The sequence below is a fragment of the Pseudopipra pipra genome, chromosome 3 (genome assembly GCF_036250125.1).
Source record: "Pseudopipra pipra isolate bDixPip1 chromosome 3, bDixPip1.hap1, whole genome shotgun sequence".
Taxonomy (NCBI): Eukaryota; Metazoa; Chordata; class Aves; order Passeriformes; family Pipridae; genus Pseudopipra; species Pseudopipra pipra.
Window position 1 is genome coordinate 40,909,079 of NC_087551.1, and position 26,585 is coordinate 40,935,663.

The 26,585-nt window shown below is 39.1% G+C and overlaps 1 protein-coding gene across 1 annotated transcript in view; it reads left to right on the forward strand.

Moving 5' to 3' along the window:
* PCNX2 (pecanex 2) overlaps positions 1–26,585 on the forward strand; it is a 155,450-nt gene that overhangs the window by 17,239 nt on the left and 111,626 nt on the right. The window contains exons 6-12 of the mRNA XM_064648813.1: positions 5,782–5,929; positions 6,098–6,243; positions 7,450–7,543; positions 20,111–20,246; positions 23,343–23,485; positions 24,808–24,961; positions 25,056–25,088. Coding sequence (XP_064504883.1) covers positions 5,782–5,929; positions 6,098–6,243; positions 7,450–7,543; positions 20,111–20,246; positions 23,343–23,485; positions 24,808–24,961; positions 25,056–25,088 — 854 coding nt within the window. The remainder of the gene's footprint in view (positions 1–5,781; positions 5,930–6,097; positions 6,244–7,449; positions 7,544–20,110; positions 20,247–23,342; positions 23,486–24,807; positions 24,962–25,055; positions 25,089–26,585) is intronic.

Here is a 26,585-nt window from a genome sequence, read left to right on the forward strand (position 1 = left end):
CTTTTTTTCCCCTTGCATGGGAGAAAGAGGGCTATCGCCTGCCATATAGTCATGGGGAAGAGGGATTTTGTGCATTGAGTCCAGGTGACAGTCATGGTGGGAGGTGACAGCAGGGCAGTTTGCTGGCAGGTGGGTAGGAACTGAGATAGAGCAGCTGTGTGTCATCCCTGACTCTCATGCTGGAGAGGGACCATATGGCATTTGATGCCCCTCTTGGGATGTGGAGGACATGGTTTGTAGAACTCAGTTCTCTAGATCTGATACTCAATGTGTAAGGCTTGATGGGTTGAAGTTTTAAAATTTCAGTCTTTAAATTGAAGAGGCAATGCTATGTTTGATGACAAGTCTGATATCTGCAAAGAAACTATGGGGTTATTTCAGAGGTCTGTATTCTGATGTAATTGGTAGGTATAATGATTAGATTATTTAATCCTATCTCTGCTGCTGACCTAGGAGATTGTTTTGAGCAAGTCACTTCCTGTTACAGGTACAATGACTACTGCTAGTTTTTCCTGTTGCTTCAGGATTAATGTGGTAATCCTGATTAATGGATGTGCTTCTTCAGTGCCCAGGTTGAATTTTTATAGCAATTCTTGGACTGTGTGATGTTCCCTGGGCACTCTCGTTGTTTGGTGGATGACCAGCTTTAATGTCAGTTTTTTCTAACAGGTGAATCTATAGGTTGAGAAAAAAGTACATAAGATAGATGTTTCTGCTAAAGCAGTTGATGAAGGAAAGGTTGGGAATGTCCTTAAGACATTCTCCAGATATATGAATGGGATGGTTCAAAACTTGTAGAACTTTTGTTTCACGCTGGTACTAAGAAAAGCACAGAGCAATTTGAAATCAATTATCTGTGTGGCCAAACAGGAAAAAAAATATATTTTAAAGTAAAACTTGCTATTTCGGAGCATAACGTTGTGGAATAAAGTGGATTTTGCAGCAAAGCAATTAATGAACAGAAGAGGGAGAGGCTTAATTAGCTTAATTTTACTTGACCAGATTTCAAACCAGATGGCATCTGAAATTACGACAGCAGTGGCATTTTAATCTACAGGAGTGAGTTGTGGAGATTGGGATAGGGACATGCAAATAAAAGGTGAGGAAGAAGGTCTGAAAGACTGGTAAGGGGCCACAAAATAATAAATGTTTTGTTGAAAAGTTACAGGACAATAAAATTTCATTCTAGTTACCTAATAATAAAGCAGCTTTAAAGTTGAGGTACACTGATAGTTGGTTATCATGATTACTGTATCATAGAATGGTTGGGGTTGGAAGGGACCTTAATAAAGATCACCTAGTTCCAAACCCCTGCCATGGGCAGGAACACCTTCCACTAGATCAGGTTGCTCAGAGCCCCATCAAACCTGGCCTTGAACACTTCCAGGAATGAGGCATCCATAACTTCTCTGGGCCACCTGTGCCAGTTCCTCACCACCCTCACAGTAAGGAATTTCTTCTGAATAGCCAATCTAAAGCTGCCCTCTTTCACTTTAGAGCCATTCCCTCTTGTTCTATCACTACATACCCCTGTAAAAAAACCCTCTTCAGATTTCTTATAGTCCCTCTTCAGGCACTGAAAGGCTGTAATTAGGTCTCCCTGGAGCCTTCTCTTCTCGAGGCTGCAATCTCAGCGAACTCCCTCAGCCTTTCCTTGTAGGAGAGGTATTCCATCCCTCTGACCATCCTTGTGGCCCTCCTCTGGACTCACTGTATTTACATATGTACAAAGGCTGTTCCATTTCAACTGTAAAACTGGTTTCAGCCTCTTCCCGGTGTTGACCAAAGGTTTGTCTATGAAGATAATTTGGGATGCTTAAAATGTGTTCGATAAATGAAAAAGTTACATGACAAAGGAAGTTTTGGTAGTGTAACTGCATTTAATTTAAGGAGCTCATTTGTCAGCACTGGGATGTTTTTAAGTAATGTTGCTGTGCTGTTAAAAGTCTTCAGTGCAGACAAAAATGTTTGTGCAGGACTCTTCTGAATCACCCTGCCCCAAGACTGATTTAGCCGTGAGTCCTGATAGTTACACCTCACATGTCTGAGTCATGTGGCATATCATTTCCAGACAAATTATGCAGTTATTGCAGAGCCTGGGTCTGAGCTTGAAACTTCTGTGAGCCCAGCCACGTGTACACTGTAGATGTGTTGAGCACTGGATCAGGGTAAATGGGTCTGTTAGGAGACCACAGGGAAAGTGCAAGTACACTGCCATGTTGTACTTTTTAGTCCGCTCTTGCTCTTGGAAGAGGTTTTTCTTAGTACTTGAGCTTCGCCAGCACAATTTCCATGCAAGGAGCATTGGGTGACGTAGAGCCGATTACGTACCCTGGCAGGACACTCCTAGTCTAGACATCACTATCTCCATTTACATACTGAAGGTCTAAGTCACTTGGAAGAAGATGACTAATAATCATGAAAGCCAGTCACAAACCCATCATGGCCCACCTTTCCAGTGCTGGAAGTACTCGTCACCATAGTGTTTTCACATGTAAAGCCTGTAAGAAGCAGTATGTTTAGGTTTTTATTATTATGACTCTTTACCACGGCAGGAAAAAGAAGTCTGCAAGGCTTGTGGTTTGGAATGGAAAAGAGAGAGGCATTTTCTAAAACCACTAGATAATGAAATTGTAAAAATCTCTTTAATTGTTCCAGCCCTAGAGCTAGTTTGGGGCAATATGGGACCAATTAGATTATTAAAACCACAGTTTCTGATCTCTATCAATTATTCTTACAGCTTGAACAGCCCAAGCCTTTAGAAAGGTGTTTTTGATTAGGTGTCTGTGGTTCCATCACCTCCTGCAGCTATAATTACATCATTAAGGAGGTGCTTCAGTAATGGCTTAAACTGGAATTTAAATCTTTAATTAGGAAAGGAAAAAATTGTTGTCTGTTCCCCTAACTGCTTTTTTTTTCCTAAATAGATGAAGGTAGATCTGGAAGACCTGTTGAATTATGCCTCCCTCCATGCACAACAGATACAAAATATTTCCCTAAATCAGATTTGCAATCATTTCACTTTATTTATTGCACAGAGAGTCAGGATCCTTGGTTTTCATGTGCTACAGAAAGAGGACAGGAGACTTGGAAGATTGGCAGTGTTGTAGTGAGATCCTTTTTTTCCCCCTCCTTGTGGAAGCTGAAGGAACACTGCTGTTCCAAGCAAGAATTACATGGTGTCTTTATCTCTGCTGCCCTCTTGCTTCTGGAACCTGGATTGGTGAGTGTCTGGGGCTGCACTGAGGCTCTTTAGGCTGGATGATGCTTCTTGTGCTTCATATCAAGGGCTGAGCCTGCTGGGACAAGATGTGGTGCTACAATCGAAGTTGTTCTTATGCTTCTGGATGCTGCCCCCTTCTACCCCGCCCCCCCCCCCCCCCCCAAAAAAAAATTGAGTGAAGTGTCTGCAGCAAAAAGTTGTTAAGTGTAAGTCTGAGGCTTTAGGATATTAGAGGGGTGTGTCCTGCAAATTGAAGCTGGTGTACAAATGTCTTAACTCCTGAGGGTAAGTTTGTTTGTAGAAGTAATGTGTTAGTACACCAGGTGATGCAGTTGGAGGAAAACAAGACAGATGATCTGAAAGCTCTGTATGTCAAAAAGCTTGTTTACTTTTTTCGATTTTATCAGTTGACCTAATAAAAGGATTACATCTCTCTACAAGCCTTGAATCTGTTTTATCCTTAGACCATCTTAGCTATGACACCACCGTTTCTTAACTGGTGACTCTTGCAAGTTAGGTTTGGCCAGTCACTAGTAGTGTCCCTCAGGGATCAGTGTTGGGCCCAATCCTGTTTAATATCTTTTTTGATGATCTGGATGAGGGGATCAAATCTACCATTAGTAAATTTGCAGATGACACCAAATTGGGGGGGAGTGTCAGTCTGCTGGACTGTAAGAAGGCTCTGCAGAGGGACCGTGACAGATGGGCCGAATCCAAGCGAATGAAGTTCAACAAGATCAAGTGCCAGGTCCTGCAGTTTGGCCACGACAACCCCATGCAGTGCTACAGGCTGGGCACAGAGTGGCTGGAGAGCAACCAGGCAGAAAGGGACCTGGGGGTTTGGATTGAGAGGAAGCTGAACATGAGCCAGCAGTGTGCCCAGGTGGCCTAGAAGGCCGATGACATCCTGGCCTGTATCAGGAATAGTGTGGCCAGCAGGACCAGGGAAGTGGTTCTTCCCCTGTACCTGGCACTAGTGAGGCCTTGCCATGAGTGCTGTTTCCAGTTCTGGGCTCCTGAATTCAGGAAGGACATTGAGGTGCTGGAGCGTGTTCAGAGAAGGGCAGTGGAGCTGGTGAAGAGTCTGGAGCACAAGTCCTGTGAGGAGCAGCTGAGGTAATTGGGGTTGTTCAGTCTGGAGAGGAGGAGGCTCAGAGGAGACGGGAAGGGAGGTTGTAGCCAGATGGTCGTCGGTCTCTTTTCCCAGGCAACAAGCAATAGGACAAGAGGACACAGTCTTAAGCTGTGCCAGAGGAAGTTTAGGTTAGACATTATGAAGAAGTTCTTCACAGAAAGAGTGATTGGGCATTGGAATGGGCTGGTCAGGGAGGTGGTGGGGTCACCGTTCCTGGAGATGTTTAAGGAAATACTGGATGTGGCACTGAGTGCCATGGTCTAATTGACAAGGTGGTGTTCGGTCATAGGTTGGACTCAATGATCTCAGAGGTTTTTTCCAACCTAATTGATTCTGTGATTCTGTGAATGGTAATTGTAAGAAATATGATTTAGAAAGTGGTGAGAAGTATGGTTTACCAAATGGAATTTTCCATGTAGGGAAATTCCTGTGTTTTTTTTCTTGATTAAATTCCTAAGGTGTTTAAACAGCAGGTCTTGCAAGAAGTCTGAATAAGTATGTTTCAATACACCTTGCTTAGTGCAAAAGGCTACAGGATTTAATGAAGCATCTCCAACAAGCACCAGAAAAGAACTTCTTTCCATTTAAAACATTTAATTGCACAACTGCACATGGTGCTGATGAAATCACTTAATTACCCTTTAAAATCCTAACAGATAATTTTTTTAGTTTATACACAAAACACAGTTGCAAAATGTTTCACTGTTTACCATGAACATTACTAAGTAAAAGAGAGTACTGCTTGAAAGTAGTAAATGTATACATGTAAATGACATGTGTGTGTAGAGAGGGAACATTGATGTGATTGGTATTCAGAGTAGTAGAAATCAGAAAAATACTTCATGTGTATTTTAAAATCTATAGTTCTGCATTTTCCAAGCATAGGAAAATCTACTGTAAAATTGACAGTTTTCCCTGCATCAGGTGTGTGGCCAGTGGGGAAGAGGGATTAGGCAGCTACTTACTTTCCTGTCCAATAGCTCTATTTCCTTTGGAGGTGCTGCTTTGCCTTTTTTAAGAAGGGAATGGGCCAGTGCTTTGGCTTTTTCGCTGCCAGTATACACAGCTTGGGAACAAATTATGGCCCCCAGGGAAGCAGCCTCTTACCATTCTAGGTTAGGAACAGGTTGATTCCCTCTGAAACAATAGGAGAAGCAAAGCAGAAATTCTCTTTTGTTCTCTGCTTCACACAGTGTGTTCTTGAAACAACCCAATTCACACAGACTCCTCGAATCCGAGTACCTCCTCATCCAGATTTCTGTGGTTGTATTGTTTTAAGTAACTGTAATTCTTTCCATAAAACTAGTAAGTATGGCAGTGTTTTAGATTTTCTTTTTTAGATGCTCTTGTTCAGAAGTTGATGAACGAAACTCTTGAAAGTCGTCTGCGGAGAGTGGCTCCACTTCACTGCCCTGTTTTCCAGATAGCCAGATGACGGAGAGAAAAGAAGAAATGGTGGGAACAGAAAAGCACTGTGAGCAACTTCCTAAACAGGAAAGATCAGATGTGCAAAGCCAAGATCATGCTAGTACTAGTCCGGTGCTACCAGAGTCTGCCAAATTTGCAGCACTGTAAGGCCAGTTTACTTTACAATTTTGTACTTCAAAGATATGATGTAAGATGTTTTGTTTCACTGAGTAGAAATGACATAAACTTTTAATTAACCTCTCTTTCTTTTTGTTTTATTGAGAACAAGAAAAAAGTTCCTCATAGTAGTTTTGAAACATTTTTGTGTCAAGTTACCAGGGCAGCAGGCAAAGGCAGATAATCTACCGGGTAACTTCTCAGCAAGACAGTTCTGTCTTGCAAGTAATAAGTGGACCTGAGGCATCTGTGCAAGATGAGCTCTCCGTGGATGCAATGCACGTGTTCATAGATGAAAATGGTGAGTTTATGTAGCTAGGATAATTACAATGCATGAGGAAATTTCTAAAGAAAATTTAAATGCCATGGAAGGATAATTCTCTTGTCTGTTATCTATTGCATGTTTTTCTGTGTGGGGGAAAGAAAAGGATTTAGTAATTTAAAGTCAGATCAGCAATAAATAGAGTTTTCAAAATCCACCAATGACCATCATAGACCTGAGCCTTACACACTGCTTGAAGTTTGCCTTCTAAACATCATCCTCAAAAGATACTGGCTAGGCCAGAAGACTACTTCTGTCTCTTCAGAAGAACTCCTGGTGTTTTCTACCTGACTTAGAGTTTTGCACTGGCCTGATGGGGCAAAACATTCATCCTTTTTCCTGTTTTTTTTATTCAGCTGACTCAGACTGATCTCTGATAATTGTGATGGTTGCTCTCATTTGGAGTTGTGGTCTGCTACCCTTTCCAAGTGATCTAATGAGTGACCTAGTCTTGTCCCATGTCTTTACTGGGAATGCTACTGCTCTGAAGCTATTCCTAGAGTCTGAAGCTGTAGTACACTTGGTGGTGGTTTGTCTGAGCCTCTTGTACTCCTGTGAGGTACTGGCTCATACCTCTGAAAGGCAGCTGTCCCACAAGCCCTATTTCCTTTGAAGCTGCCTTCAAAACCAGCATGGAATGAGTGCTCATGGTAGCTGAGTTCATGACCCCAGAGATATTTTGGTTTTCTCCTGGCCTTGGCTGCAGCCACTGGCTTGCTGTGGGGCTAAGGGCAACAGCTGCCAGTCAGGCAGGTGGCACAGCCTCCAGATCAGTGAGCAGCGACCCTTCGCTTTGTGCTGCATGTGTGAGCAGGGAGTAGCAGCAGCTACACTTGTAGCAGAATGTTTTGCTGCTGTGTACCTTCTGACCTCACCTTTGTGAATGGAAAGAGAAAAATCTGATTATTTCACATTTTACAGTGAACTTACATTGATCAATGGGCTCTGTGTTTAATTTACCTTTTAAATATTCACTGTAACTTCTGTGTTTTTTTGATTTGCCTCAGGTTTTCAGTTGTTCAAATGTTACTTTGCTTTCTGAAGTCTAAAATAAGCCTAGTACACAGACTGAGAATTATATATTCATATATATGCCTGACCTAAAATGTATTTTTTATAAATTTTGTGTGTAAAGCAAATGATCATGTCACCTAACTGATTTTTTTCCCTCTGTATTTTCTAAAGGGGAAATTAGATCCTGCTATTTAAAAGCTGGCTGTCAGAAGGAAGGAAATTTTAGACATCAGCTATCACATTGTGATTGTATGTCAAATGCTCAGTAAGTAAGCCCTTATTTTTAGAAGTGTTAAGAGTTTTCATTATTAGAAACTATGAAACTGTAGCTGTGAAAGATGCACATGAAGGGGGGGTATTGGAGAATATATGTGCTAACTACTTCTAGAAAAGTCAAAGCGTGAATTTTTGGTTTTTGTTTTCTGCTAAAAACAATGACAGATTTATAAGAATATTGAAAAGAGAAAGTGAAAATGAAAACCAGAACTATCCACTGTGCTTTCATTACTTTCTGGGAATAGACAAAGTCAAGTGTAGAGATTATAAATAAGATTGTAAATAAAACAAAGTAAGTGGGATTGTTACCAGCTGTTCTCTAAACCTTGTCTTGTTTGCTTCTCATACCTCTTGGGTCATTTGAAGATTTTTAGTGCTGTGTCAGTATCAGTCACTGACACTGCTTCATGTCAATTCTGGCAGCAGAGCCTTTCACCTTGCATTAAATCCCTAATGATAGTTTCGCACTCTAATAAGATATCCATTTTTCAAAGGTCTTTTTGGAGTGATACACACAAATACTGTGTTCATTACTGTGGTTTCCATGCTCTTCTACGTGATCTGTTGTTTGCATATCTGTAAAAAGAATTTTAAATATTCATAAGTATTTTTATGAAATTTTGGTTTTCATACTGTTTTACAGCATTTGGACAAGTTGAGCGAGCGAGTGAAAATGGTCTTTGTTAATAGAAAATATTGTTCTTCAAGTGTTTGGCTTTCAGTGGAGACTTGAAAAACTTGGGACCATGTTAAAAATTGTGTTAGCATTTCAAGTAGAGTGCTATTACGAGAGACATGAGAATAATGCTGTTATTTGTCAGTAGGCAACGAGTAAAATAAAATAATTTGAGTTCATCTACAGTAGAAATCTTTGGTCTGTCTTTAACAAAATAAAAAAACACTGACTTGGTAGAGTTTAGTGTTGATCTGAAAAATGAAACATTTTACTTTGGTACTATTTAACTCTTGTAACTGTCTTTGTTTCACCTCGCACAGAACACTCTCCTCCTCCCCCTTCTTATAACTATGAACTTGAATCTGTCCTAAATTCAGAAATAGTTTTCTGTCCCCTGACTTTTATCACTTAATTTGTTTTTAATCAAAGGAAGGACAATCTTCCTTCTCACATAAGAAGTCATGCTGAACCTGCCTTTGATAGATGCTTATTGACATCTCTGTCTTCCTGTGCTAAGTGCTATTTTTTAGTTTGTGGTTTGCAGACTTCTAGGGATGTGAATTATTTTTAAGGGGTCTACTAAATCTTGTTAACAAAAGCAAGTTCAGATATACGTTGCAGGCATTTATGTGCATGCAATTTCTAAAGATCACCACCTTTGCTGGAAATCTCAGGGTACAGTGACAGTTTAGCCTGGGGAGTAGAATAGATCGGTAAAGACAGGTGAGTTCCCAGGACTGTTTCTTTATGGGAGTGAATGGGAAGACAGAACACAAGAGCTTTTCCAAGAGCAGAGCAGCATGAACAAAAGTGCAAAGCAGAAGTTAATGTGAAAAATAAGGAAAGGGATCAGGGAAGCATTAAGTATGGTTAAGTTGGTTTTTGCAAGGGCAGTTTGTGATATGTTTAGAGAGATTGGTGAGAGCTCTGTTCAATGGGAAGTTTCTACCATCTGCACATAGAATGGAGGGCATGATGGGAAGGAAGTGGATTTTGTTGTTTCTTAAGGTGTTCACTATCAAGTAATTTTGTATTTAGACAGTATGGAACACAGCATATAGAAAATAAAGGGGGAAATGTGCTTTAGGAATAGTTCAGGAATGAGGCACCTTTCCTTCCCCTTTTCCCCTCTCCTCACCTGCAGGCTTGCACATCACTTAGTAACTCAGGTTACTTTCCTGTCCATGCTTAAAGGTAAAGTACAGGATCACCATTATTAACTAATGATCTTTTTATTACTGAAGAAAAAGGCAAATAGAATAAAACAAAACACAAGGGGTACTTTCTTCACTTAGTCTCTTCTGTGTGTCTGAGTGGAGAGTCCTTGACAGAAATTATTCTCTTGTGGGTGGGCCTACCTCTAGTAGAAGTGTTCATTATGAGAGTAACCCATACCAACAGGAGATGTTGCTGTTACGAAAGGATGCTAGAATGAGACAGGGTAACCACCTCAGAGATGAACTTGGCTTGTCTCGCAGCCCGTCGGAAAGTTAACTAAGGAGAAGACAATGATTTTGACAGTACTTCTTCATGAGCAATTGAGACAGTGCAGCTTGAGGGCTGGTGTCTGAATTCATTAATGAGCCATCCAAATTAGATTTTATGAGGTCAAAGGATGCAGGAGAAAATTAGTGGTTGGACATAAGAAGTGGCGTTCTCCTTGAATAGTAGGAGTAGAGTTTTGATCTTGGGAAGCCCAGATTTCAGAATTTAGAATAAGCATAGAGAACAATACATAGGTTTGCAGTATATGTATATGAGCTGTTAAAACACTTTTCACCAGTCATACTTGCTTTATACTTTTAAGATTAACTTGCTCCTAAAGGGAAAATGTCAAACTGAGTTGAGCCAGTGGAGTAACATGTGGATTTGAGTGGACTGTGCCCTGATGTGTTTCTTTATGAGGAGAGTTGGCCCAGACAGAGGCCTCTTGCTTTGAGGGTGGTGTTGGGAGAGTCAGCAAGCCAGTCACTGGTGTGCTGGGAGCTGTGACCCTTCTGGGTAACACTGCAGTTGTGAAAGGGGAAGGAATTTTGACTGAAGAGGGTATGAACTCTGGCTGGTTTATCGAGAGTAAGATAATTGCCTAATGAAATGGCCATAGGTAACTACCTTTTAACTAAGTTATGCAAAACTGAAGAAAGTATTTAAATATAACTCAAAAGAAGCCATTAAAGAAAGCCTTGAGGCAGACTAACTAATGTTTAATGGTCTTAAATTCAAATTATAACTTGCTGTTTCTGTCTGTTGAGTCCTACTATTGTCTACTCCTTTAATAAAGTCTTAACCTGTATGGCATTTCACATCAGCTTATTAGGATTTGAAATTAAACTAGTATTTCTATGATCTGTAAACATTTTATCATCTTAGCATGGCTTCTGATAATTTCTCACAAATAATGCAAAATCTTAACAATGCCACTCTGTCAGAGAAGTGAGGATATGTTATGGTTTTATTTTCGTTTTGTGCTTTGCGTGCTTCCTGCTTTTCCTTTGCTTGTGAAGCAATGGGTGAACAACAATGGATTACAATGTACCAGAGGAAGCAGATGTCCAAGTTTAAAGGAATCTGTGATTTCTTCCTTCAGAGACTCCTTAATATGGCAGGCAATACTGTTAAAGGGAATTACACTTTTTCTTGTCAAATATCAGTGGTCCATCACCTCTTTTTGCCTCTGCAGTGTTATGAGATTATCACTGGACTATTCTCTAGTTTATCAATGTTAATATATATTCTACCAGCTTCTATTTTTTGTCTTTATTTAGTTTTATTGTTGTCTTTTGCAACTACAATAGTTGTCCTCACTGATCTAGCAGTGCAGCTTTTAAAATATTTAAACACTTGGCCAAGGTAAATTTCAAGGAGGCTTTTATGTCGTAATGATCAACAAAAACAGATAATTCCTTTTCCATCTTAACCCCCACTTTCGTGAGAGATTCTTATCACTGAGTTTGGTGAGTTATTTAAACATTGGCAGGTAGCTGATCAATTCCCCAATTATTGTCCATGCAATTACTCTGATCCCATTTTTGGCTGTTCTCTTGCCAGTACTCCCTGGGGAACGGGTTCCCCACTGAGCTAATTGACTCTTAATTTGATGCTCCCATTACCCTGCCAAGGTCACCTCTAGCCATAAATTGTTTTGTGACAGGCTTTGACAAGACAAAGTGTAAACTGTATTCTCAGCTCACGGATTACATTGGAAATTAGTACAGAAAGACCATTTGAATTTGTTTTGGAGTGAGAAATTGGAAATGGCTTTTGCATCTGAAAGCCATTCTCCTGCCCCGTTACATTAAGTTCTTTACCAGCCTTGGTCTCTCTTACAGTGAATCCTTATGTTTCTATGCTGTGTGTTTTGAGTATGTGCTTGGCTTCTGGGAAGGCACATAATGGTAAGAGAGTTCCCATTTGTGTAAAGAATGTGTTGGGTATAAGCCCGAACTGCCTTTTGTCATGGTTAGTTTCACTTCTCACCAAATGGCCTCTAAATTTTCATCTTACCTATACAGAACAGTTAGAATTTCAAGTTCTTCATATAAGATTGGTGATACTAAGTAAAACCCATGAGCATTAATAAGAACACACCCTTAAAAAAGTGAGCTGAAAGGATGTATAAGTTAAAGCATTATTAGAGGTATACGGTTATCTTGTGGGCTCAGGAGAAACAAGTAATGAAAGAAATAATGCTGTTTTGCTCAGGCATATTGCAGTCCATCTCTGAGATGTTTGTGGGTGTTCAGATCTGAGATAAGAGCAGACCATTAAACATCCCTGAAGAGCATGGCACTGTAAGGTCATGCTACGTACCTGGTAGTACGTATGGGTATTTGAGCACATTTCTCTGCATCCTTACAATCTTTTTCTATTTAAAGCACTGAGCTTGTTTTTGTGTGTGTGCAAACACATATGATATAGTTAAGTACTTTTCAGAAAATACAGAAGGTGGTCCACACTTAAAATTCTGATGTGGATATGTCCATTCCAACCCAGGAATGTTTTTTCTGTTAGCTGAAAAACTGAGATACATGTAGCTCCAAGGAAAAAATGGTCTTTGTAGAGGATTTTATTCTTACGTAGAAAAAATTTAAGGGCTACTTTTTGAGGATAGGCCAATTCTGTCTCTCAAGTCAAGTATTGGATCTTCTAAAGCCAACTGGAGTTGTGCCTGTATAAGCTGTGGAAGCATTTGGCCATTTATATTCCTTTCAAGAAATACTCTAGGTTTTAGTGGATGTAGTTTATAAAAATACTGCTTGTATTCTTGAACGCATTTCCTTCTGTCCTGTGTTAAATTCCTAAGAAGAAAACCGTATTGAAACTCCCAATTCTGTGCAGGATACACATGTATTGATTTTTAAGAGGGAGAGATGATGTCTCTTCAGAACAATCCTAGTTTTTACCTTCGTGATGCAAAAGCATTTGATTGATTCAAATGCATATATAGGTGTAAGTGCTGGACTTCTTGCTGCAGTTTATCACTTCATGTGTCTGACAACATGCCAGCAATAACCATAATTTTCATCAGGAGGCTACTAGGCTGCATATGTGTAGTAAAAGCTGGAGTTAAAAATAAATATGTAAAATAGGCCACAGAAATAGATGTGGCCTGCATCTGAAGTATTTGAGAACGGGAGCAGTGTCATGGTTTAACCCCAGCTGGCAACTATGCACCATACAGCCACTTGCTTACTCCCCCCAATGGGATAGGGGAGTCAGAAGTGAGAAAAACTCTCTTTATCTCAACCCACTAGTTTATGGATAAAGGAAAAGCTACACACCCAAGCAAAGAAAATCGAGGAATACATTCACCACTTTCTCTGGGCTGGCAGGTATTCAGCCACCTCCAGGAAGGCCAGGCTCTGTCATGTGTCATGGTGACTTGGGATCTTGACATCCCCACCTTTCTTCTTCTTCATCTTGATTTATATGCTCAGTGCCATATGGTGTGGACTGTCCCTGTAGTCAATTGGGATCAGCTGTCCTGGCTGAGTTGCTTCCCAACTCCTTGTGTACCCCCATCCTCCTTGCTGATGGGGTGCTGTGAGAAGCAGAAAAGGCATTAATTCTGTGTAAGCCATGCTCAGCAATAGCTAAAACATCCTAGGGTTATCAACACAGTTTTCAGCACAAATCCAAACCATAGTCCCATACCAGCTACTATAAAGAAAATTAACTCTACCCCAACCAAAACCAACACAAACAAAGACTGATTGCCCAGCTCTTAGTAAAAAGCACCTTTATCTTAGGTGCAGATTTCCTTGCTGCGTAAGTGAAACTTGGGCTTTCACTTGAAATCAACTGTATATATATATATATATATAATCCATATACCTTTAAAAAAAAATTCCAGTTTGAGCCTTATCTGCTTTCTTGGTCATGTATCTTTGAATTTAAGTGTAATGTTATTAAAATAATATAATTTTATGTAGGATAAAATTATATTTATGTATCTTTCATTACCACACATGGTTCAACCATACCAGTACAATCATACATTCATACTGGACTTTGCTTGTTCTATCTATTGATCCTCTATACTCTTTACCTTCTTTTTTTTTAGATGAGGTTCTGACACTAAACCCAAGCTTCTAAAAGGCTATGTTATAGTTAGAATCTAAAATCTTTTCTAGTACAGATAAAGACCTCCATTTAAAAAAATGGCATACGTTTTTTGTTGGTTTTGAGAATATTTTTATTTTCAGCATCAGAAGGACCAATGGTTTAAAAAAGTAGTTGCAGCAAAATAGTGACTAACAAGTATTAAAAAAATAACTTAAGCTACCTGTCAGTACTCCTGCTGAGTGCCGATGTTTCTGGCCCTGGGCAAAAGAGAGAATTCTGTCAAATCAATGAGTTAACTTATTTGATTTACATTCACGTCCCTGAATAAGCTACTTGAGTGCATTATACTATATGAAAGTCTATCTGAATGCCTTAGTGATACTGTATGTCTCCTTTATAAATCCATTAATACTTTAGTATGTTCAATGCTGGAAAATCCCCTGAACCTTTGAGGTTTATTCCTCATAGGAGAGAGTAAACTTAAGAGCAGATTTCTTTTTTTTGTTGGTGTTTCAAAGTGTTGTTTTAGAATTACAAAATAGTGTATCACTAAAACATCTTTGTGTTTCTCAGCAAGGTGACCCAAATAACAAAATCTCTCAGTGCTCTAGTAATAGGCAGCTGAATCTTAAAGATTTCTTAATGCTGCCTGTCAGGTTTTGCAGTTCTGCAGCCAAGCATGTTGCATGGATGCAAAAATGTTATATGGTCCCTTTTGGGATTCAGTGATTTCAGATGAGCCACTCCCCTGGGCACAGTGCTGCTTGAACACATAAATGAACGTGGTGTGTGCATGTGTGCACTGAAAATGGTAATGCTTGGATCATAATGGAGCCATGGATTTTTTGTAAAGAACTCTTTACAAACTCAGTAGCATTTTCCTCCTGGCTTGCAAGGAACAGGAGGAAACCCTTGTATTAGGCTTGGCCGATTAAAATCCCTTCCTGTATTTGTGTACGGGTTTTTAGCCCTTCTTTCGCTGAACACAGGGCAGGGAAGCCAGTGTTTTTGGCACATTAAGACTCAGAGATGTGAGAGGGCCATGCTGCCGCATGATGGCAGCAAAATCCTGCTCAGGACTAGGAGTTTATGGAGTCCTTCAGCTTTTGGGACTGACCTCTCTTCCCTCCCCCCGCGGTTTCATAAGGAGAGCTAAAAGGGATGTTTTTAAGTACTCCGGAGATAATGGAAGCCTGGGTGCTGTTAATGCATTTATTCCAGTAAAACTCCGTCTTCTCAAAATGCATCCTTTAGTTTATTAGATAACACATGTTGTTTGTTTTTAAAGATTTTAGTACGTTTATCTTAGCTTTGAAATGTAATAGGCTTGCATATTATCAATTTACATGCTTATTAGCAGAATAAAAATACCTGAATATTGGGAAGTAAGAATGTACCAAGAGGACCCCATTCTTAACACCTGCCTTCATATTGACCACAATGCCACTGGGAACATGCTTTGTAAGACCTTTCTGTCCATCTTCAGTAGCTGACTCAATATGTACCACTGCTCATTTTGTAGTCTATTGCAGAACTTTAACAGTGATCTTGATATCCTTTCTGTCTATTATGTCAGTACATTGCTACATCCAGCTTTCCCATTCCGTAAACTTGGATATTCTGTCTTTTTATTGGTAGGGGTACATGTTTGTAGAAGTAGCAAAGTATGAACAAGATTTAAGAGAGATTTTGTCCTTAGCTTGAGCTCTCCTCAGATGTAACCACTGAGGAAAGTTAACATATACATCCTGAATTGATTGTATTCTTTATCTTATCAAAAAAGTGAACAGTGCCTCCTCTTCATGTTTTTTCTATGTTTGCTATGATTGGATTTGTCACATAATTATCCAGTCTTAATGTGGCTATCGCTGGCATATTTCAATCTTCTTGTATGCTTTAAATTGCTTTTGAGTTTGTCTTCTTATTCAGTAGTACATTTGGGAACTGTAAGTCATGTGCTGCTTAAAAGAAGCAACATCCACAACTAATGGCTTTAGCGTCAGTCCTGAATTGTGCAATACTCTGGTCAGATTAGTGCTGGCAGCTTTCTAGTAGAGACCTAACAAGCAATAAGTAGAGATGTAGTGATAAGCCTGTGTGATGAAGTTTGAAAGAGATTGGGATGCGAGATGGCAGGGAGACTTTTTTAGGTGACAAGGAGCAAAGCTGCTGGGGTGATGGTAAGAAGACACCAGGAATGACGCTGAGTAACAGAGGTGCCACTGGTAAGCTGTGGGCTGATGTTGATCCAATACTCTTGATGTCAGTCCGGACAGTTACGTTTGAGCTGCAAACCGAGTGTTTTGAAAGGGCACAAAAGTGTGGGTGTTAGGAGTTCCTACTGTGTTTTCAGTACTAGCTGGTTCTTGTACAGCCAGATCGCTCAGGTCTCAGTTTGGCAAGTACTTTGGATGCACCTCAGATCAATACTGCAGAAGTGACTGCTTGTTGAATGTGCAGGACCAGAGATTCCCAACTCTGAGCTGCCCTCTGGCTCTTCTTCAGACTTCACAGCCATAGCTGCTTACCACCACCTGAAGGCAGTGTTTTAGGGAGTATTACAAACAGCTTTCAGCTACATTATTTTTTATTGCTGTGGATATTTATTACACACTGGTAAAATTTGTAGTGACCCAGACAGCTGTATTAAGCAGTCTAGTGGGATCTTTCTCGTTTTAAGTACACGAGGAGCAAGAGGAAGGTGCTTTGTTACTGTGACTGTTGTGACACTGGTGACATGGTTCCCTGTCCTTTCTCCTATATGCAGGTTAAAATGAAATTTAGCCAAGACCTGCAAAACAGCTTTATTAACAGGGAATTCTTTGAGGTGTGCCTGTATAATGAGCTTACCGTGAGAGGTATTCATACTCAAGGCTAGCTAATCCTAACAGAGGGAATGACTTAGGCTGGGTTATATTTGAATGGCTCAGGCCAAATTATCTGTCGTATAAGGCAACTATCACAGACTGATTCTTGGGTGTCCTGCACAGGGCCAGGAGTTGGACTCAATGATCCTGATGGCTCCCTTCCAACTCAGCGTATTCTGTGATTCTAATCAGAGAGGGAGAAGGAAGATTTTTTTCCCAGTCCTATGTGGTTATACTAAACCATTCTCTGTGTTAAATGATTGCTTCACTAGCTTATGTTTGCTCAGTGTTCTTACAAAATGGAATTATGAACCAGAAAAAAATTCCTGATTTTATATCCAGTTATCGGTAGAGGGTGCTATGTAGCTTTTGAATTTGATCTGCATAGGTTTTATGTTTAGTTATTTTTAGTTAATAATTTATTATTCAAAATTTAGTTCAATTATACCTTTGCTTACATTAGCAGTGCAGTTTACTGTCACAGATCTTGATAACATTAATTTGATTCTGCAAATGAACAGATTTTCTATTTAGCAAGATTCCATGTTATACTGTGATCATCTCTGTTATAATGATTTTATGATTAGAGAGTGTTTGCTCCTATTTATATATGGTAATAAATTTATAGAATCTAGTTTATAGGCTTACAAAAACACAAACACCACCTTGCATTTCTTACTCTTATTTGCTGTGACTGTGATAGCAATGTCATCAATGTACAGTTTCTAAGTAGCTGTGCAAGCGATTTGGCATCAGGAGATAGCAAGTGAATGTCAGGAGGAGGTTGTGTGGAAAATAGGGATAAGGAGAAAAAAACAGCAAACAGGAGCTGAAGGAAATAGAAGATGAGGAGAGAGTAAGAAGATACAGAGAGATGAGAGACTGATGAAGGCCAGATGACAGATTCTGACTTTGTAATAGTTGTTTTACTAGCTCTGCCTTCCCAACTTCTCTGCCCTAATTGTCTTTTCAGGCTTATGAAGTTTCCAACTCTTCCCCACAGTCAGTGTTCTAGCTGCTTGTGGACTCTTCTGCCAGTTGCTGATAGGTGGAGCTATGAATTTTTTCTGTAAACAGAAGACAGACTATAGGCACTCTTGGCTTTTTGATTATCTTCAAGTCTGATGGGAGATGGTTTGATCTTTTAAGTTTATTCTGAGAAGAAGTCTTGTGAGTAAAAGATTTTTGATTTCTGTGAACTGATAAGACTCCCTTGGTACTCTACTCTGTCTTTTTGCTATTTCTGTTTTTGATGAATGTGGGATAAATGATGTGGGCCAATCTAGAAATATTTTTGGCTTTTGTAGAAATACAGATAAAATGCAGAAATTTAGAGAAAATTAACTCGTTATTTAGGAAGGCATGAGCAACCACTGTTCTATTCCCCTGCTGTTTCATTGAGTGGCAATTCCCAGCTTAGCGTTCCTGTGTAACATGGGCTACACTTGCCTTTTTCCTGCTATGGACAGGGAGTCCCAGGGTTGCACTCACAATGACAAGGAACAGGGTAGCTCATCATAGGGAAACAAACAAACAAATCCATTGCCTTCCTTCAAACTGGACAAGGTTGCCCTTGAGGAGGACGTTTCGAAATATGCAAAAGACATATTTTGTAGTCCACGTCTGTGGGAATCTTACTCCCGGGAGGCATGCCTCTAGGCTTTCTCTACTTTCTTCCTGCCTACATCTTCTGGTTGTCATCCAGGATCTTGGATTACTGCCCAACCCTTCTGTACTGTTTTGTTAATGACTGCTGACAAAGGAGATGGTTCTTACAGAGGGATTCTTTGTGGCTAGGACATCAAGTGGGTTGTGTTGGACCATGTCCTGATTTCCTAGTACTGTCCAAAGGGAACATAACAGATGTCCTGACTCTGTGGAGCAGATCATACTGCTGTCTGTAGCAGGAGGAATGGGGAGAGCAGAGGAAGCCATTAGGATCAGGTGCTCTCATTTCTACTCAGCTGATAGCTTTGCTGGAGTGGCAGATGGTGAATATTAGGTCTGGAATCCAAGCCTGATAGTAATCAAGGCTTTGAAAACATAAACTACCTGGCTCAGAAACCAGAGGCAGGATTGCTCCTCTGATGACATCTCGAGGCTGATGGTTTTCATGTTGGTCCAGGCAGAGCTAGCAAATCCTGGAAGGAAGAAGGAGAGAGTGTGTGCATTTCAAGCTATTGGTGTGACACTTCAGCCCTGCTTCTGAGTTGTCCAGACATTGAACTTTATCCCAGAACAATGCCAACCACTGCAGCTTAAGTTAACAGCCAGTTATGTGCAGAACAGCCACGGTTTTAAAGCCTCAGCAAGGGTTACGTGACAGGCTTTGGGAATTGCCAACTAAAGGCAAAGAAGGATGAGTTAACTAAAATTAATAAGGTGCCTTTGGGGCAGGCATAGGGTATGCAAGACAAGAGTTTTAATCTTTGCACTGCCACAGGCTTCCAGGCTTACTGTGTGCAGATTGCTCTATTTTTTTCCTGCTTGTCTTTATGGAAAATAGGAACAACAGGTATTCTCTACCTTGCATGAGCACTGAGGTGCTTTCACCTCATGTAGATAGAAAAGGACTAAGAGCTGAAGGCAGGTATCCAGAGTCAGAGGGGTAATGAGCTTGGAGCAGAGCACCTGATGTATAAACCCCATTTGGAAGGGTATTAAAAAGAAATATTCAAAATAGATCTTTTCCTGAAGTAATAATTATTCCATTTCAATACAGTTCTTGTTGAAACCCAGTCAGTCATGTTATGGTAACACACCATTTCTGCAACCCAACAGGCACTGCTGCTGTAAGTGCAGATTTCCTTAAATAAAGTGTTTAAGTGCTTTACCTACACCATAAAGCAGTAAACACAAGATAAAAAAAATAAAAAGAGTGAGTTCATGCTCACTATGGAAAATATCTGAGCTAGCCTTATGTGAATTAGCTCATATATTGTTGTCTTCTTGCTAGGCCAGAAGGAAGTTCTTGTAACCTGTATTCTCAGTAGGGTAAATTAGTACTCATTGAATTTGGTGCAGATGAAACTAGACTAGTTTGGTACCTAAGTGAGCTTGTTGGAAAGCTGTTCCAGGATCTCTGCAGTAGCAGCCATGCAGTTTTGCTCTGTAGATATGCAGCTCTAAACCTGAATTATTGTCAGTGGACAGAAAAAGGCACTTCTGAAGTGAGATTCATTGTAGGTGTTCATCTCAGGATGAGAAAAATTATGATGCAGAAGTATCTCCTTTTCTGTGATGGATGTAGTAAACCATGTGTATCTGAATTTGGGTGTTAATTGCTTTGAGGGCCTGTGCCAGATTTTAGATATGGACGTGGAAGGTTCCCATGCCCTGTGAGCCAACCAGTAGTGTAATTACAGGCTTTCTCTTGTAACATTTCAGAAATACTAGGAAAATATTGCTGCTTAAAACAGTCGCTTTCCTTTCTCTCCTCTGTGCACAGTGAAATACAGTTCAGCTCCTCTAGTACTACCACTTCAGAGAGCCAAGAGCCATCTTCCGGGGATCAAGCAGCAAGTGCACTTCAGCAGCAGCTCCTACTGATGGTGGCACGAAGGACCCTTTCAGAAAGCCCACGGGTACATTGTAATATCTGAATTTCTAGCATCTTGATGAACTGCTCTGTAAACAAATGCTTCAGGCTTGTTCCTGAGACAATTTTGTTTTGTTTTCTGTACTACTTTTCCTGGTATTGCGCATGTGGGAGAAGATGTGTTTTATATTGATGGATGCAATTCAGCTGTTTCCTACTGATACTGAGTAGTGTCCTAGGAGAGTACTTAAAGACTCTATCACTGAAAAAGTTGATCTATCTTCAGTCTTCTCTCATTTGGAAGAGGACACAAGCTTTTAGGATTTTAGACACACCACCAGATTTTAATAGTATGAAGTGTTTATTCCAGATTCATTACTATCATAAAACCTTATGTCTGGTTTCACTTTTCCGAGTTGGGCAGTTAGACTTCTGAATGTCTGTTGTGGAATGTCAAAGCCACTTCCTAAATACAGCAAAAGAAAAAGGCCCTCAGACTTCATTTTGCGTGGTATTATGTGGACATGAACTGCACAGTGTTTGGGGTCTCTGACCAGTGGCTTAGGGCTGTAATCTGTTTTTACAATTCCTTTTATAATAAAAGGAATTCCTTTACCCTTCTCTCATCCACAGCAAATTCTAGTTTGATATTTATGAGTAACATTAAAATGACAGTTAATTAACTTTCATCTTAGATTTTGCACAGGAATGTAAAGCTGAAGCAACTTGAATCAAGTAGGTATTTTAAATTAAAAATCAGAAAATTGTCTCAAATTTTGTCTTTCAGATTTGGACAGTGTCTTCTATATAAAGGCTCAGATTATATTTATAATCTTTTAAACTGCCTGTAAATTAGAGAACAATTGTCATGCTTATCTTTTTCTTCTTTTTTTTCCTTTCTCTTTTGGGAAAACTGCTCCATTAAGAAGTAAAAGGTGTTGTTGGAGGTCACATAGCAAGTTTGCAGCAAGGTCAGGCAGTAATTTCAGAACTTCCTGGTTTCTGGATTTTTTTTAACTAAACATGAAATTCTGACATAAGTCAGAAAAAGTGTGTTATTGATTTCAATGAAGCTAGGGTTTCAGGCTGTCTCTGACACCACATAAATTTATGAAGTGAATTTTCATAAGCCCTTTTTTGATAGGAGGCACAGTTAGACTTTAGTGACTTGCTCAGGGCTAATCTGAGTTTCCCAAATGCGGCTCAAAAGTCTGACTCCAGCCCAAGTACAGCAAGCCTCACGTGGTGAACTTCATCCAAAGGTTACAGTTTCTCAGGAGCCAAAATGTTCTCTTATGCACTCAGCTAAATATGCGTTAAGCTGTTCTGAAGACTGAACAATCAGATCCACGGGTGTTTTTAATGAAGTCTTTGCCACCGTTTTGATTTTTTTATTTAGTTATGGTGACCGATCTACATTAGACCAGTGAAGTTAATGATTGTGGTTCACTGAGTTTCACTTTACTTTCTCTTGGGTAAGAGGACCCAAGAATAACAAAACTATGCCAGTATTAGCAAGTGTAATATTTTAAAACATGTTTTTTCTTTAAAAATGCCCCAACCCCATATTTAAGTTACTTTTTAAAGTGTTAATAAAAATGTTAAAATTTGGATTACATAAACTACTTTTAGATTTTAAAATCAGCATAGTAAAAGGATTCCAGTTGGTCTCACAGCTTTTAAATAACTTGGAATTGTTAATAAATGAAAGAATGCCAAATAGTCCAGCATCCCCCTGCATGTTTCAATCCTCAGAAACATGAGTTACTGTGCTGCACTAGTAGAAGTTGAGCTCCTCTGCATGGTTGTACACTTTTAGTCAACTGGAGGCATGAGATAAAATGCCTAAACTTGAATTTCTTTCTCCAAAGCTTACTCTATCATGTTTGCCATGCACAGCAATGCATTGTCATGTGTAAACTGTGTGTAAAATTCCTTTTCCTGAAAAGTGAAGAATAGAATTATTCCGATAATCTGAGAAAAAAATTACCGATTGCTTTGTGGAGGCGGAGAAGTTGTTTAAAAAACTGTGTTTTGCTAACAGTTACAATTCAAGATGACAATCAGTTACTTCACACAGAACTGCTCTCTTCCTTGACTAGGAAAGTTAATGTAACGTAAATAATTCTAACATAGACATTGCTAGAGTTCTATTATAGGTATATTTATTGATCCATTATCTTTAATAGGGCAGGGGAGATGGGGTGGGAAAGAGGAGGCTGCCTAGAAGGAGGTTGAAAATCACTAGACTTCACAATGATTTGAAATCTCAAATTCTTCTTCTTGAAGGAAGAATAAGTGATTCCCCCCTCCATAAAATCAGTTAATGGTGGTGTACCTTGGAAAGAAATCACTGCTTTGTAGAGGGTTTTTTTTTTTGTTGTCTAGCTTTGCAGGCTTGGCTAATGGTCTGTAGATAAGCCTCTCTCCCCACAAGTGTTGGTGAAGGAGTGCAGGTGTAGAGTTTGGGGAGATCTGAAATACTGTAGTTCAAACAGACAAGAAAAGGCCTTAGAATCTGACAGAAGCGATATTCAAAAGGATGGATTTATGATTGTGATAGTAAGATTAGAGGCTCTTAAACTAGGGATGTTTATGCAGTTTGTGCTTGTTTGCAATTTTTTTCTCCTCTTGCTGTTCTTGAGGAGGCATACCTGATGTGGTATTTAAAGCATCTCAGGAAAGATAAACAAAGCTGTGTTCTGGAAGGAGTGCTGATAACTCACATCTCTAGGCCCTAAAGCCTACTTGATTTTTTTTTTTTTTTAAAACCAAGGATTTGTCCTGTCATGTGTGTTTTTGTGTTGTGCTGTAATTATCCTGATACATGAAAAATCTTCAATTAGAAACTTTAGACAAGCACTGGATAGGGACTAAAAAATAATTATTTTTAAATTAATGTTTAGTATTCATTTTTAAAACATGTTTTCACTGTTGAGCTCCATAACTGGTATATTTTTTGTCCATCTGCAGTGATTAAGCTGGTGTGATATTTTTGTTTCTAATTTAAAATGAAGAAAGTAAATATGCTAGAAAAAAAAATCTAATTCTTCATGTAAATTTGGCCTTTTAAACATCTGTTTTTCTGGCAGCTATATGTCAGTGTGAGAGATCTTTGTGTATTTCTGGTTTGGTTTTGTAGCAACCCAACCAGGACCCTGAGGATTCTTCATGTTCTTCAGCACAACGGAGACTGAACAGGCAGTTTTACAGATTTGTTATATTCCCTGGCAAATGGATTAAGGTCTGGTATGATCGACTTACCTTGTTGGCATTGTTGGACAGGTAAGCTTTTTTTTTTACTGCTGCTCTATGTTACAGTGGGTGGCTCCACATGTTCAAAAAGCAATGCAGACCACTAGAGAAGGAAAAAGTGAGCCTTTTATTAGTGTCGTTATTTTCAGGTTGAGTAGATAAGTGCATTTTTCTTTAAGTTGAAGAAAATGTTTCTCCTCAGAGTTGATTTCGGTGATTCTTCCTACCCTTTATCTTCAAGCAGAGATTTTGATTCATGTGAGCATGAGCCTTGTAGAATAGCCTGTAATTTGACTCACAGCTGTTAGACTCAGTGCTTCTGAGCTTTCTGATGAGAAAATCAGAAGTGGAAGGGTATTAGGTTGTTGTAAACCAAGTACACTAATCTTTAAAAAACAGAAAATAATTTATAGAGTGGTGTTCAGGAGGAGATCTTTCAGCTGCTGCCTCTGTTCCAGTTCAACTTTATTTGTTTAGAGAAAATTTGTTGTCTTGGCATCACTCTTCAGGCAGTACTATTTGCTATTAGATCTTGCATGGTAATCTACTGGACTGTTAGGACTTTCAGATGTGTTGGCTTACATACGTAATGGTTGCTGACTTTCCTGTCTCTGCTTTTGGGGGGGATGCTATGCCAAATTTCAGATGACAATTTTACCTGCTACAGAAATCAATCTACATGTCAGGGAGCTAAAAGCCCGGAGAAGATACTTACTTATGTGTGTTGTCTTATCTCTGTGTTTCAATTGCATGGAAAACATCTGCTGATAAGCTCTTTTGTTATAGCCTGAATATTAGCATTGCTTTTTCTCTCAGCTTCCATATTCTGTTAGAACAAATAAAACAAATAAAACATCAGATGACAAATTTGGTCTTTTATCCAATTCTTTGTTGTCAGATGTATGTTTTTCATTAATGGAATGTCTTATTTCCTCATTTAAAAGTGTTTTGGGTGGTTTTATTTGTCGTTGTTTGTGGGGGGTTTTGTGGTAGTTTGTTGTTTTGGTTTGGTTTTTCAATGATTTTGTTTGTTTGCATTTTATAAACATACTTTCCTACGTTCAAATTCAGCTCTACTGTGGAGTTCTAATTGGGAAGTGAGTTTGGAGGTGATATTGGACTTCAGTGCGTATGCTTTTTTTTCTATACAATTTAGGTATCATTTTGGATAAGGTTTTTGGCATGGGGTAAAATACCATTAAACATGGAAATGTAGTTATGAGAGCGAAACCTCAGATCCTGCAAATTCTGATAGCTGCAGCACTGACAGTTCATACCAACTACAAATGCACCTGCCTTGCTCTAATGAATCTATAAATATTTGTACTTCTCCAACACTTTTATTCACATAGGACAGAAGATATAAAGGAGAATGTATTTGCTGTCCTTCTAGTAGTTCTTGTTTCACTTCTTGGATTCCTGACTCTGAATCAAGGCTTCTGTAAAGACATTTGGGTTCTGTTATTCTGTCTTGTGATGGCCAGCTGCCAGTATTCTCTTCTAAAGGTAGGACACAGATTCATAGCCAATTGCTGAATTCTCTTCTAACTTCTTTGAAGGCAAAAGTCTGCAAGCAAACTTTTTTCTGTTTTGTTTTTAGAGTGTTCAGCCTGATCCTGCTTCACCAATACATGTAAGTCTCAGCCAGTAAAACAAGTCTTTATTATCACTTGTGTAATGTGAAATGGTTGTTCAGTGAAATACAGGTATTAGTAGTTTGGTGTTCTACATGATTTGTGGAAATGAAAAAGATGTTGCCTGTGATTTCGAGACTCTGTACAAGGTTTAATTATTTTTAAGGTATTTGAATTTATCACTCGTATTAGAAAAATGCTATTTCTTTAAGCTGAAATATGCAGTAAAACAAATTCATCTGAAGTAGTTTGCTGATGTTCAGTCCTGTGGCATCAGACAAGGATTTTCTTCATTTTCCTTTAGAAGTAGTAACTGAGAAGAGCAGAAGAGTAAAAGCTCCAGATTAGCAGCTCAGTTGTTGGCCAGTTGGGTCTTTTTTTTTTTTTTTTTGTTGGGTTATTGATTTTTTAATTTTTAAATCTGGTATTGCATATGTATCTATCAATAGTATTTTTAGCTCATCAAATGACACAGGTGTTTTCTTTTTTTTTATAATATGGTCACAGTATTTCTGCTTGTTTCCTGAAGAAATGGCCAAGTCTTTGGGTGAATGTAGGCTGTAAGGATCCTTGCTGGTTGCTATTTGTCTGTTGAGTGTATCTATGAAACTGAACTCTGACAGTGCCTGACTCTGCCTCGTCACAGTACTGGTTTAGAGGCATCATCCTACAACTGCAACCTTACCACTTCACCTGTAACAGTGTCTCAGCATTTTTGGTTTGAGGATCTTGGAAGACATTTCAGCGGTCGTAAAGTCCCTTTCTTGCTTTTACACTGGATGCTTAGTTGCTCACATTTCTTATTTAGCTCTTTGAATGTTTTTGAGGGCACCCTCTCTTCCCTCAGGGTTCAAAACTGTCATGTTGAAAAGTTCAGGTCTTTTGGATCATTTCCCTTTGGCAGGGAGCAATTATTTTTGTCAGTTTAAAGGCTAGAAATACAGGCTGAACTTGAAATGGAGGTTATTTACAAATATCTGCTACACACTTCACTAAGATAGATTTCAGAAGATTCTCAGTTTCTTTTCCATTCCAGTTATTATGGGGTGAACTTATGATGGTTTTGATTATAATGCGTTCACAGGAAATATCTGTCTGCATAAAAAGTAGGGAAAGCTAATAAACAGGAACTTGCAAATTGTAGGGTAATATTTTCAATATATTATAGAAATATTCCAACCTCAGTGAAAAGTTGGGGTTTTTGGTGGCTAAAGTAATATTATTTGTAAGTCCAACTGGCATGTGTCTAGACATAATTATGTGACCTGTAATCAAATAACTTACACTTAATCAGACATTAGTAACATGTACATTTGTTTAAAATGGGTGGCAAACAGTTTAATCAAAACTTCATTATAAACCTATCTAGCCCATATTTTTTTTATAGTATTGAACATAAACTAGAGTTTAAATGGAACAGTTTTTGTGCAGAATCCAGGTTTGGATTTCAGGCTCCCACTATACTGTTACAAGTGTTATTCACCATATTGTATTCT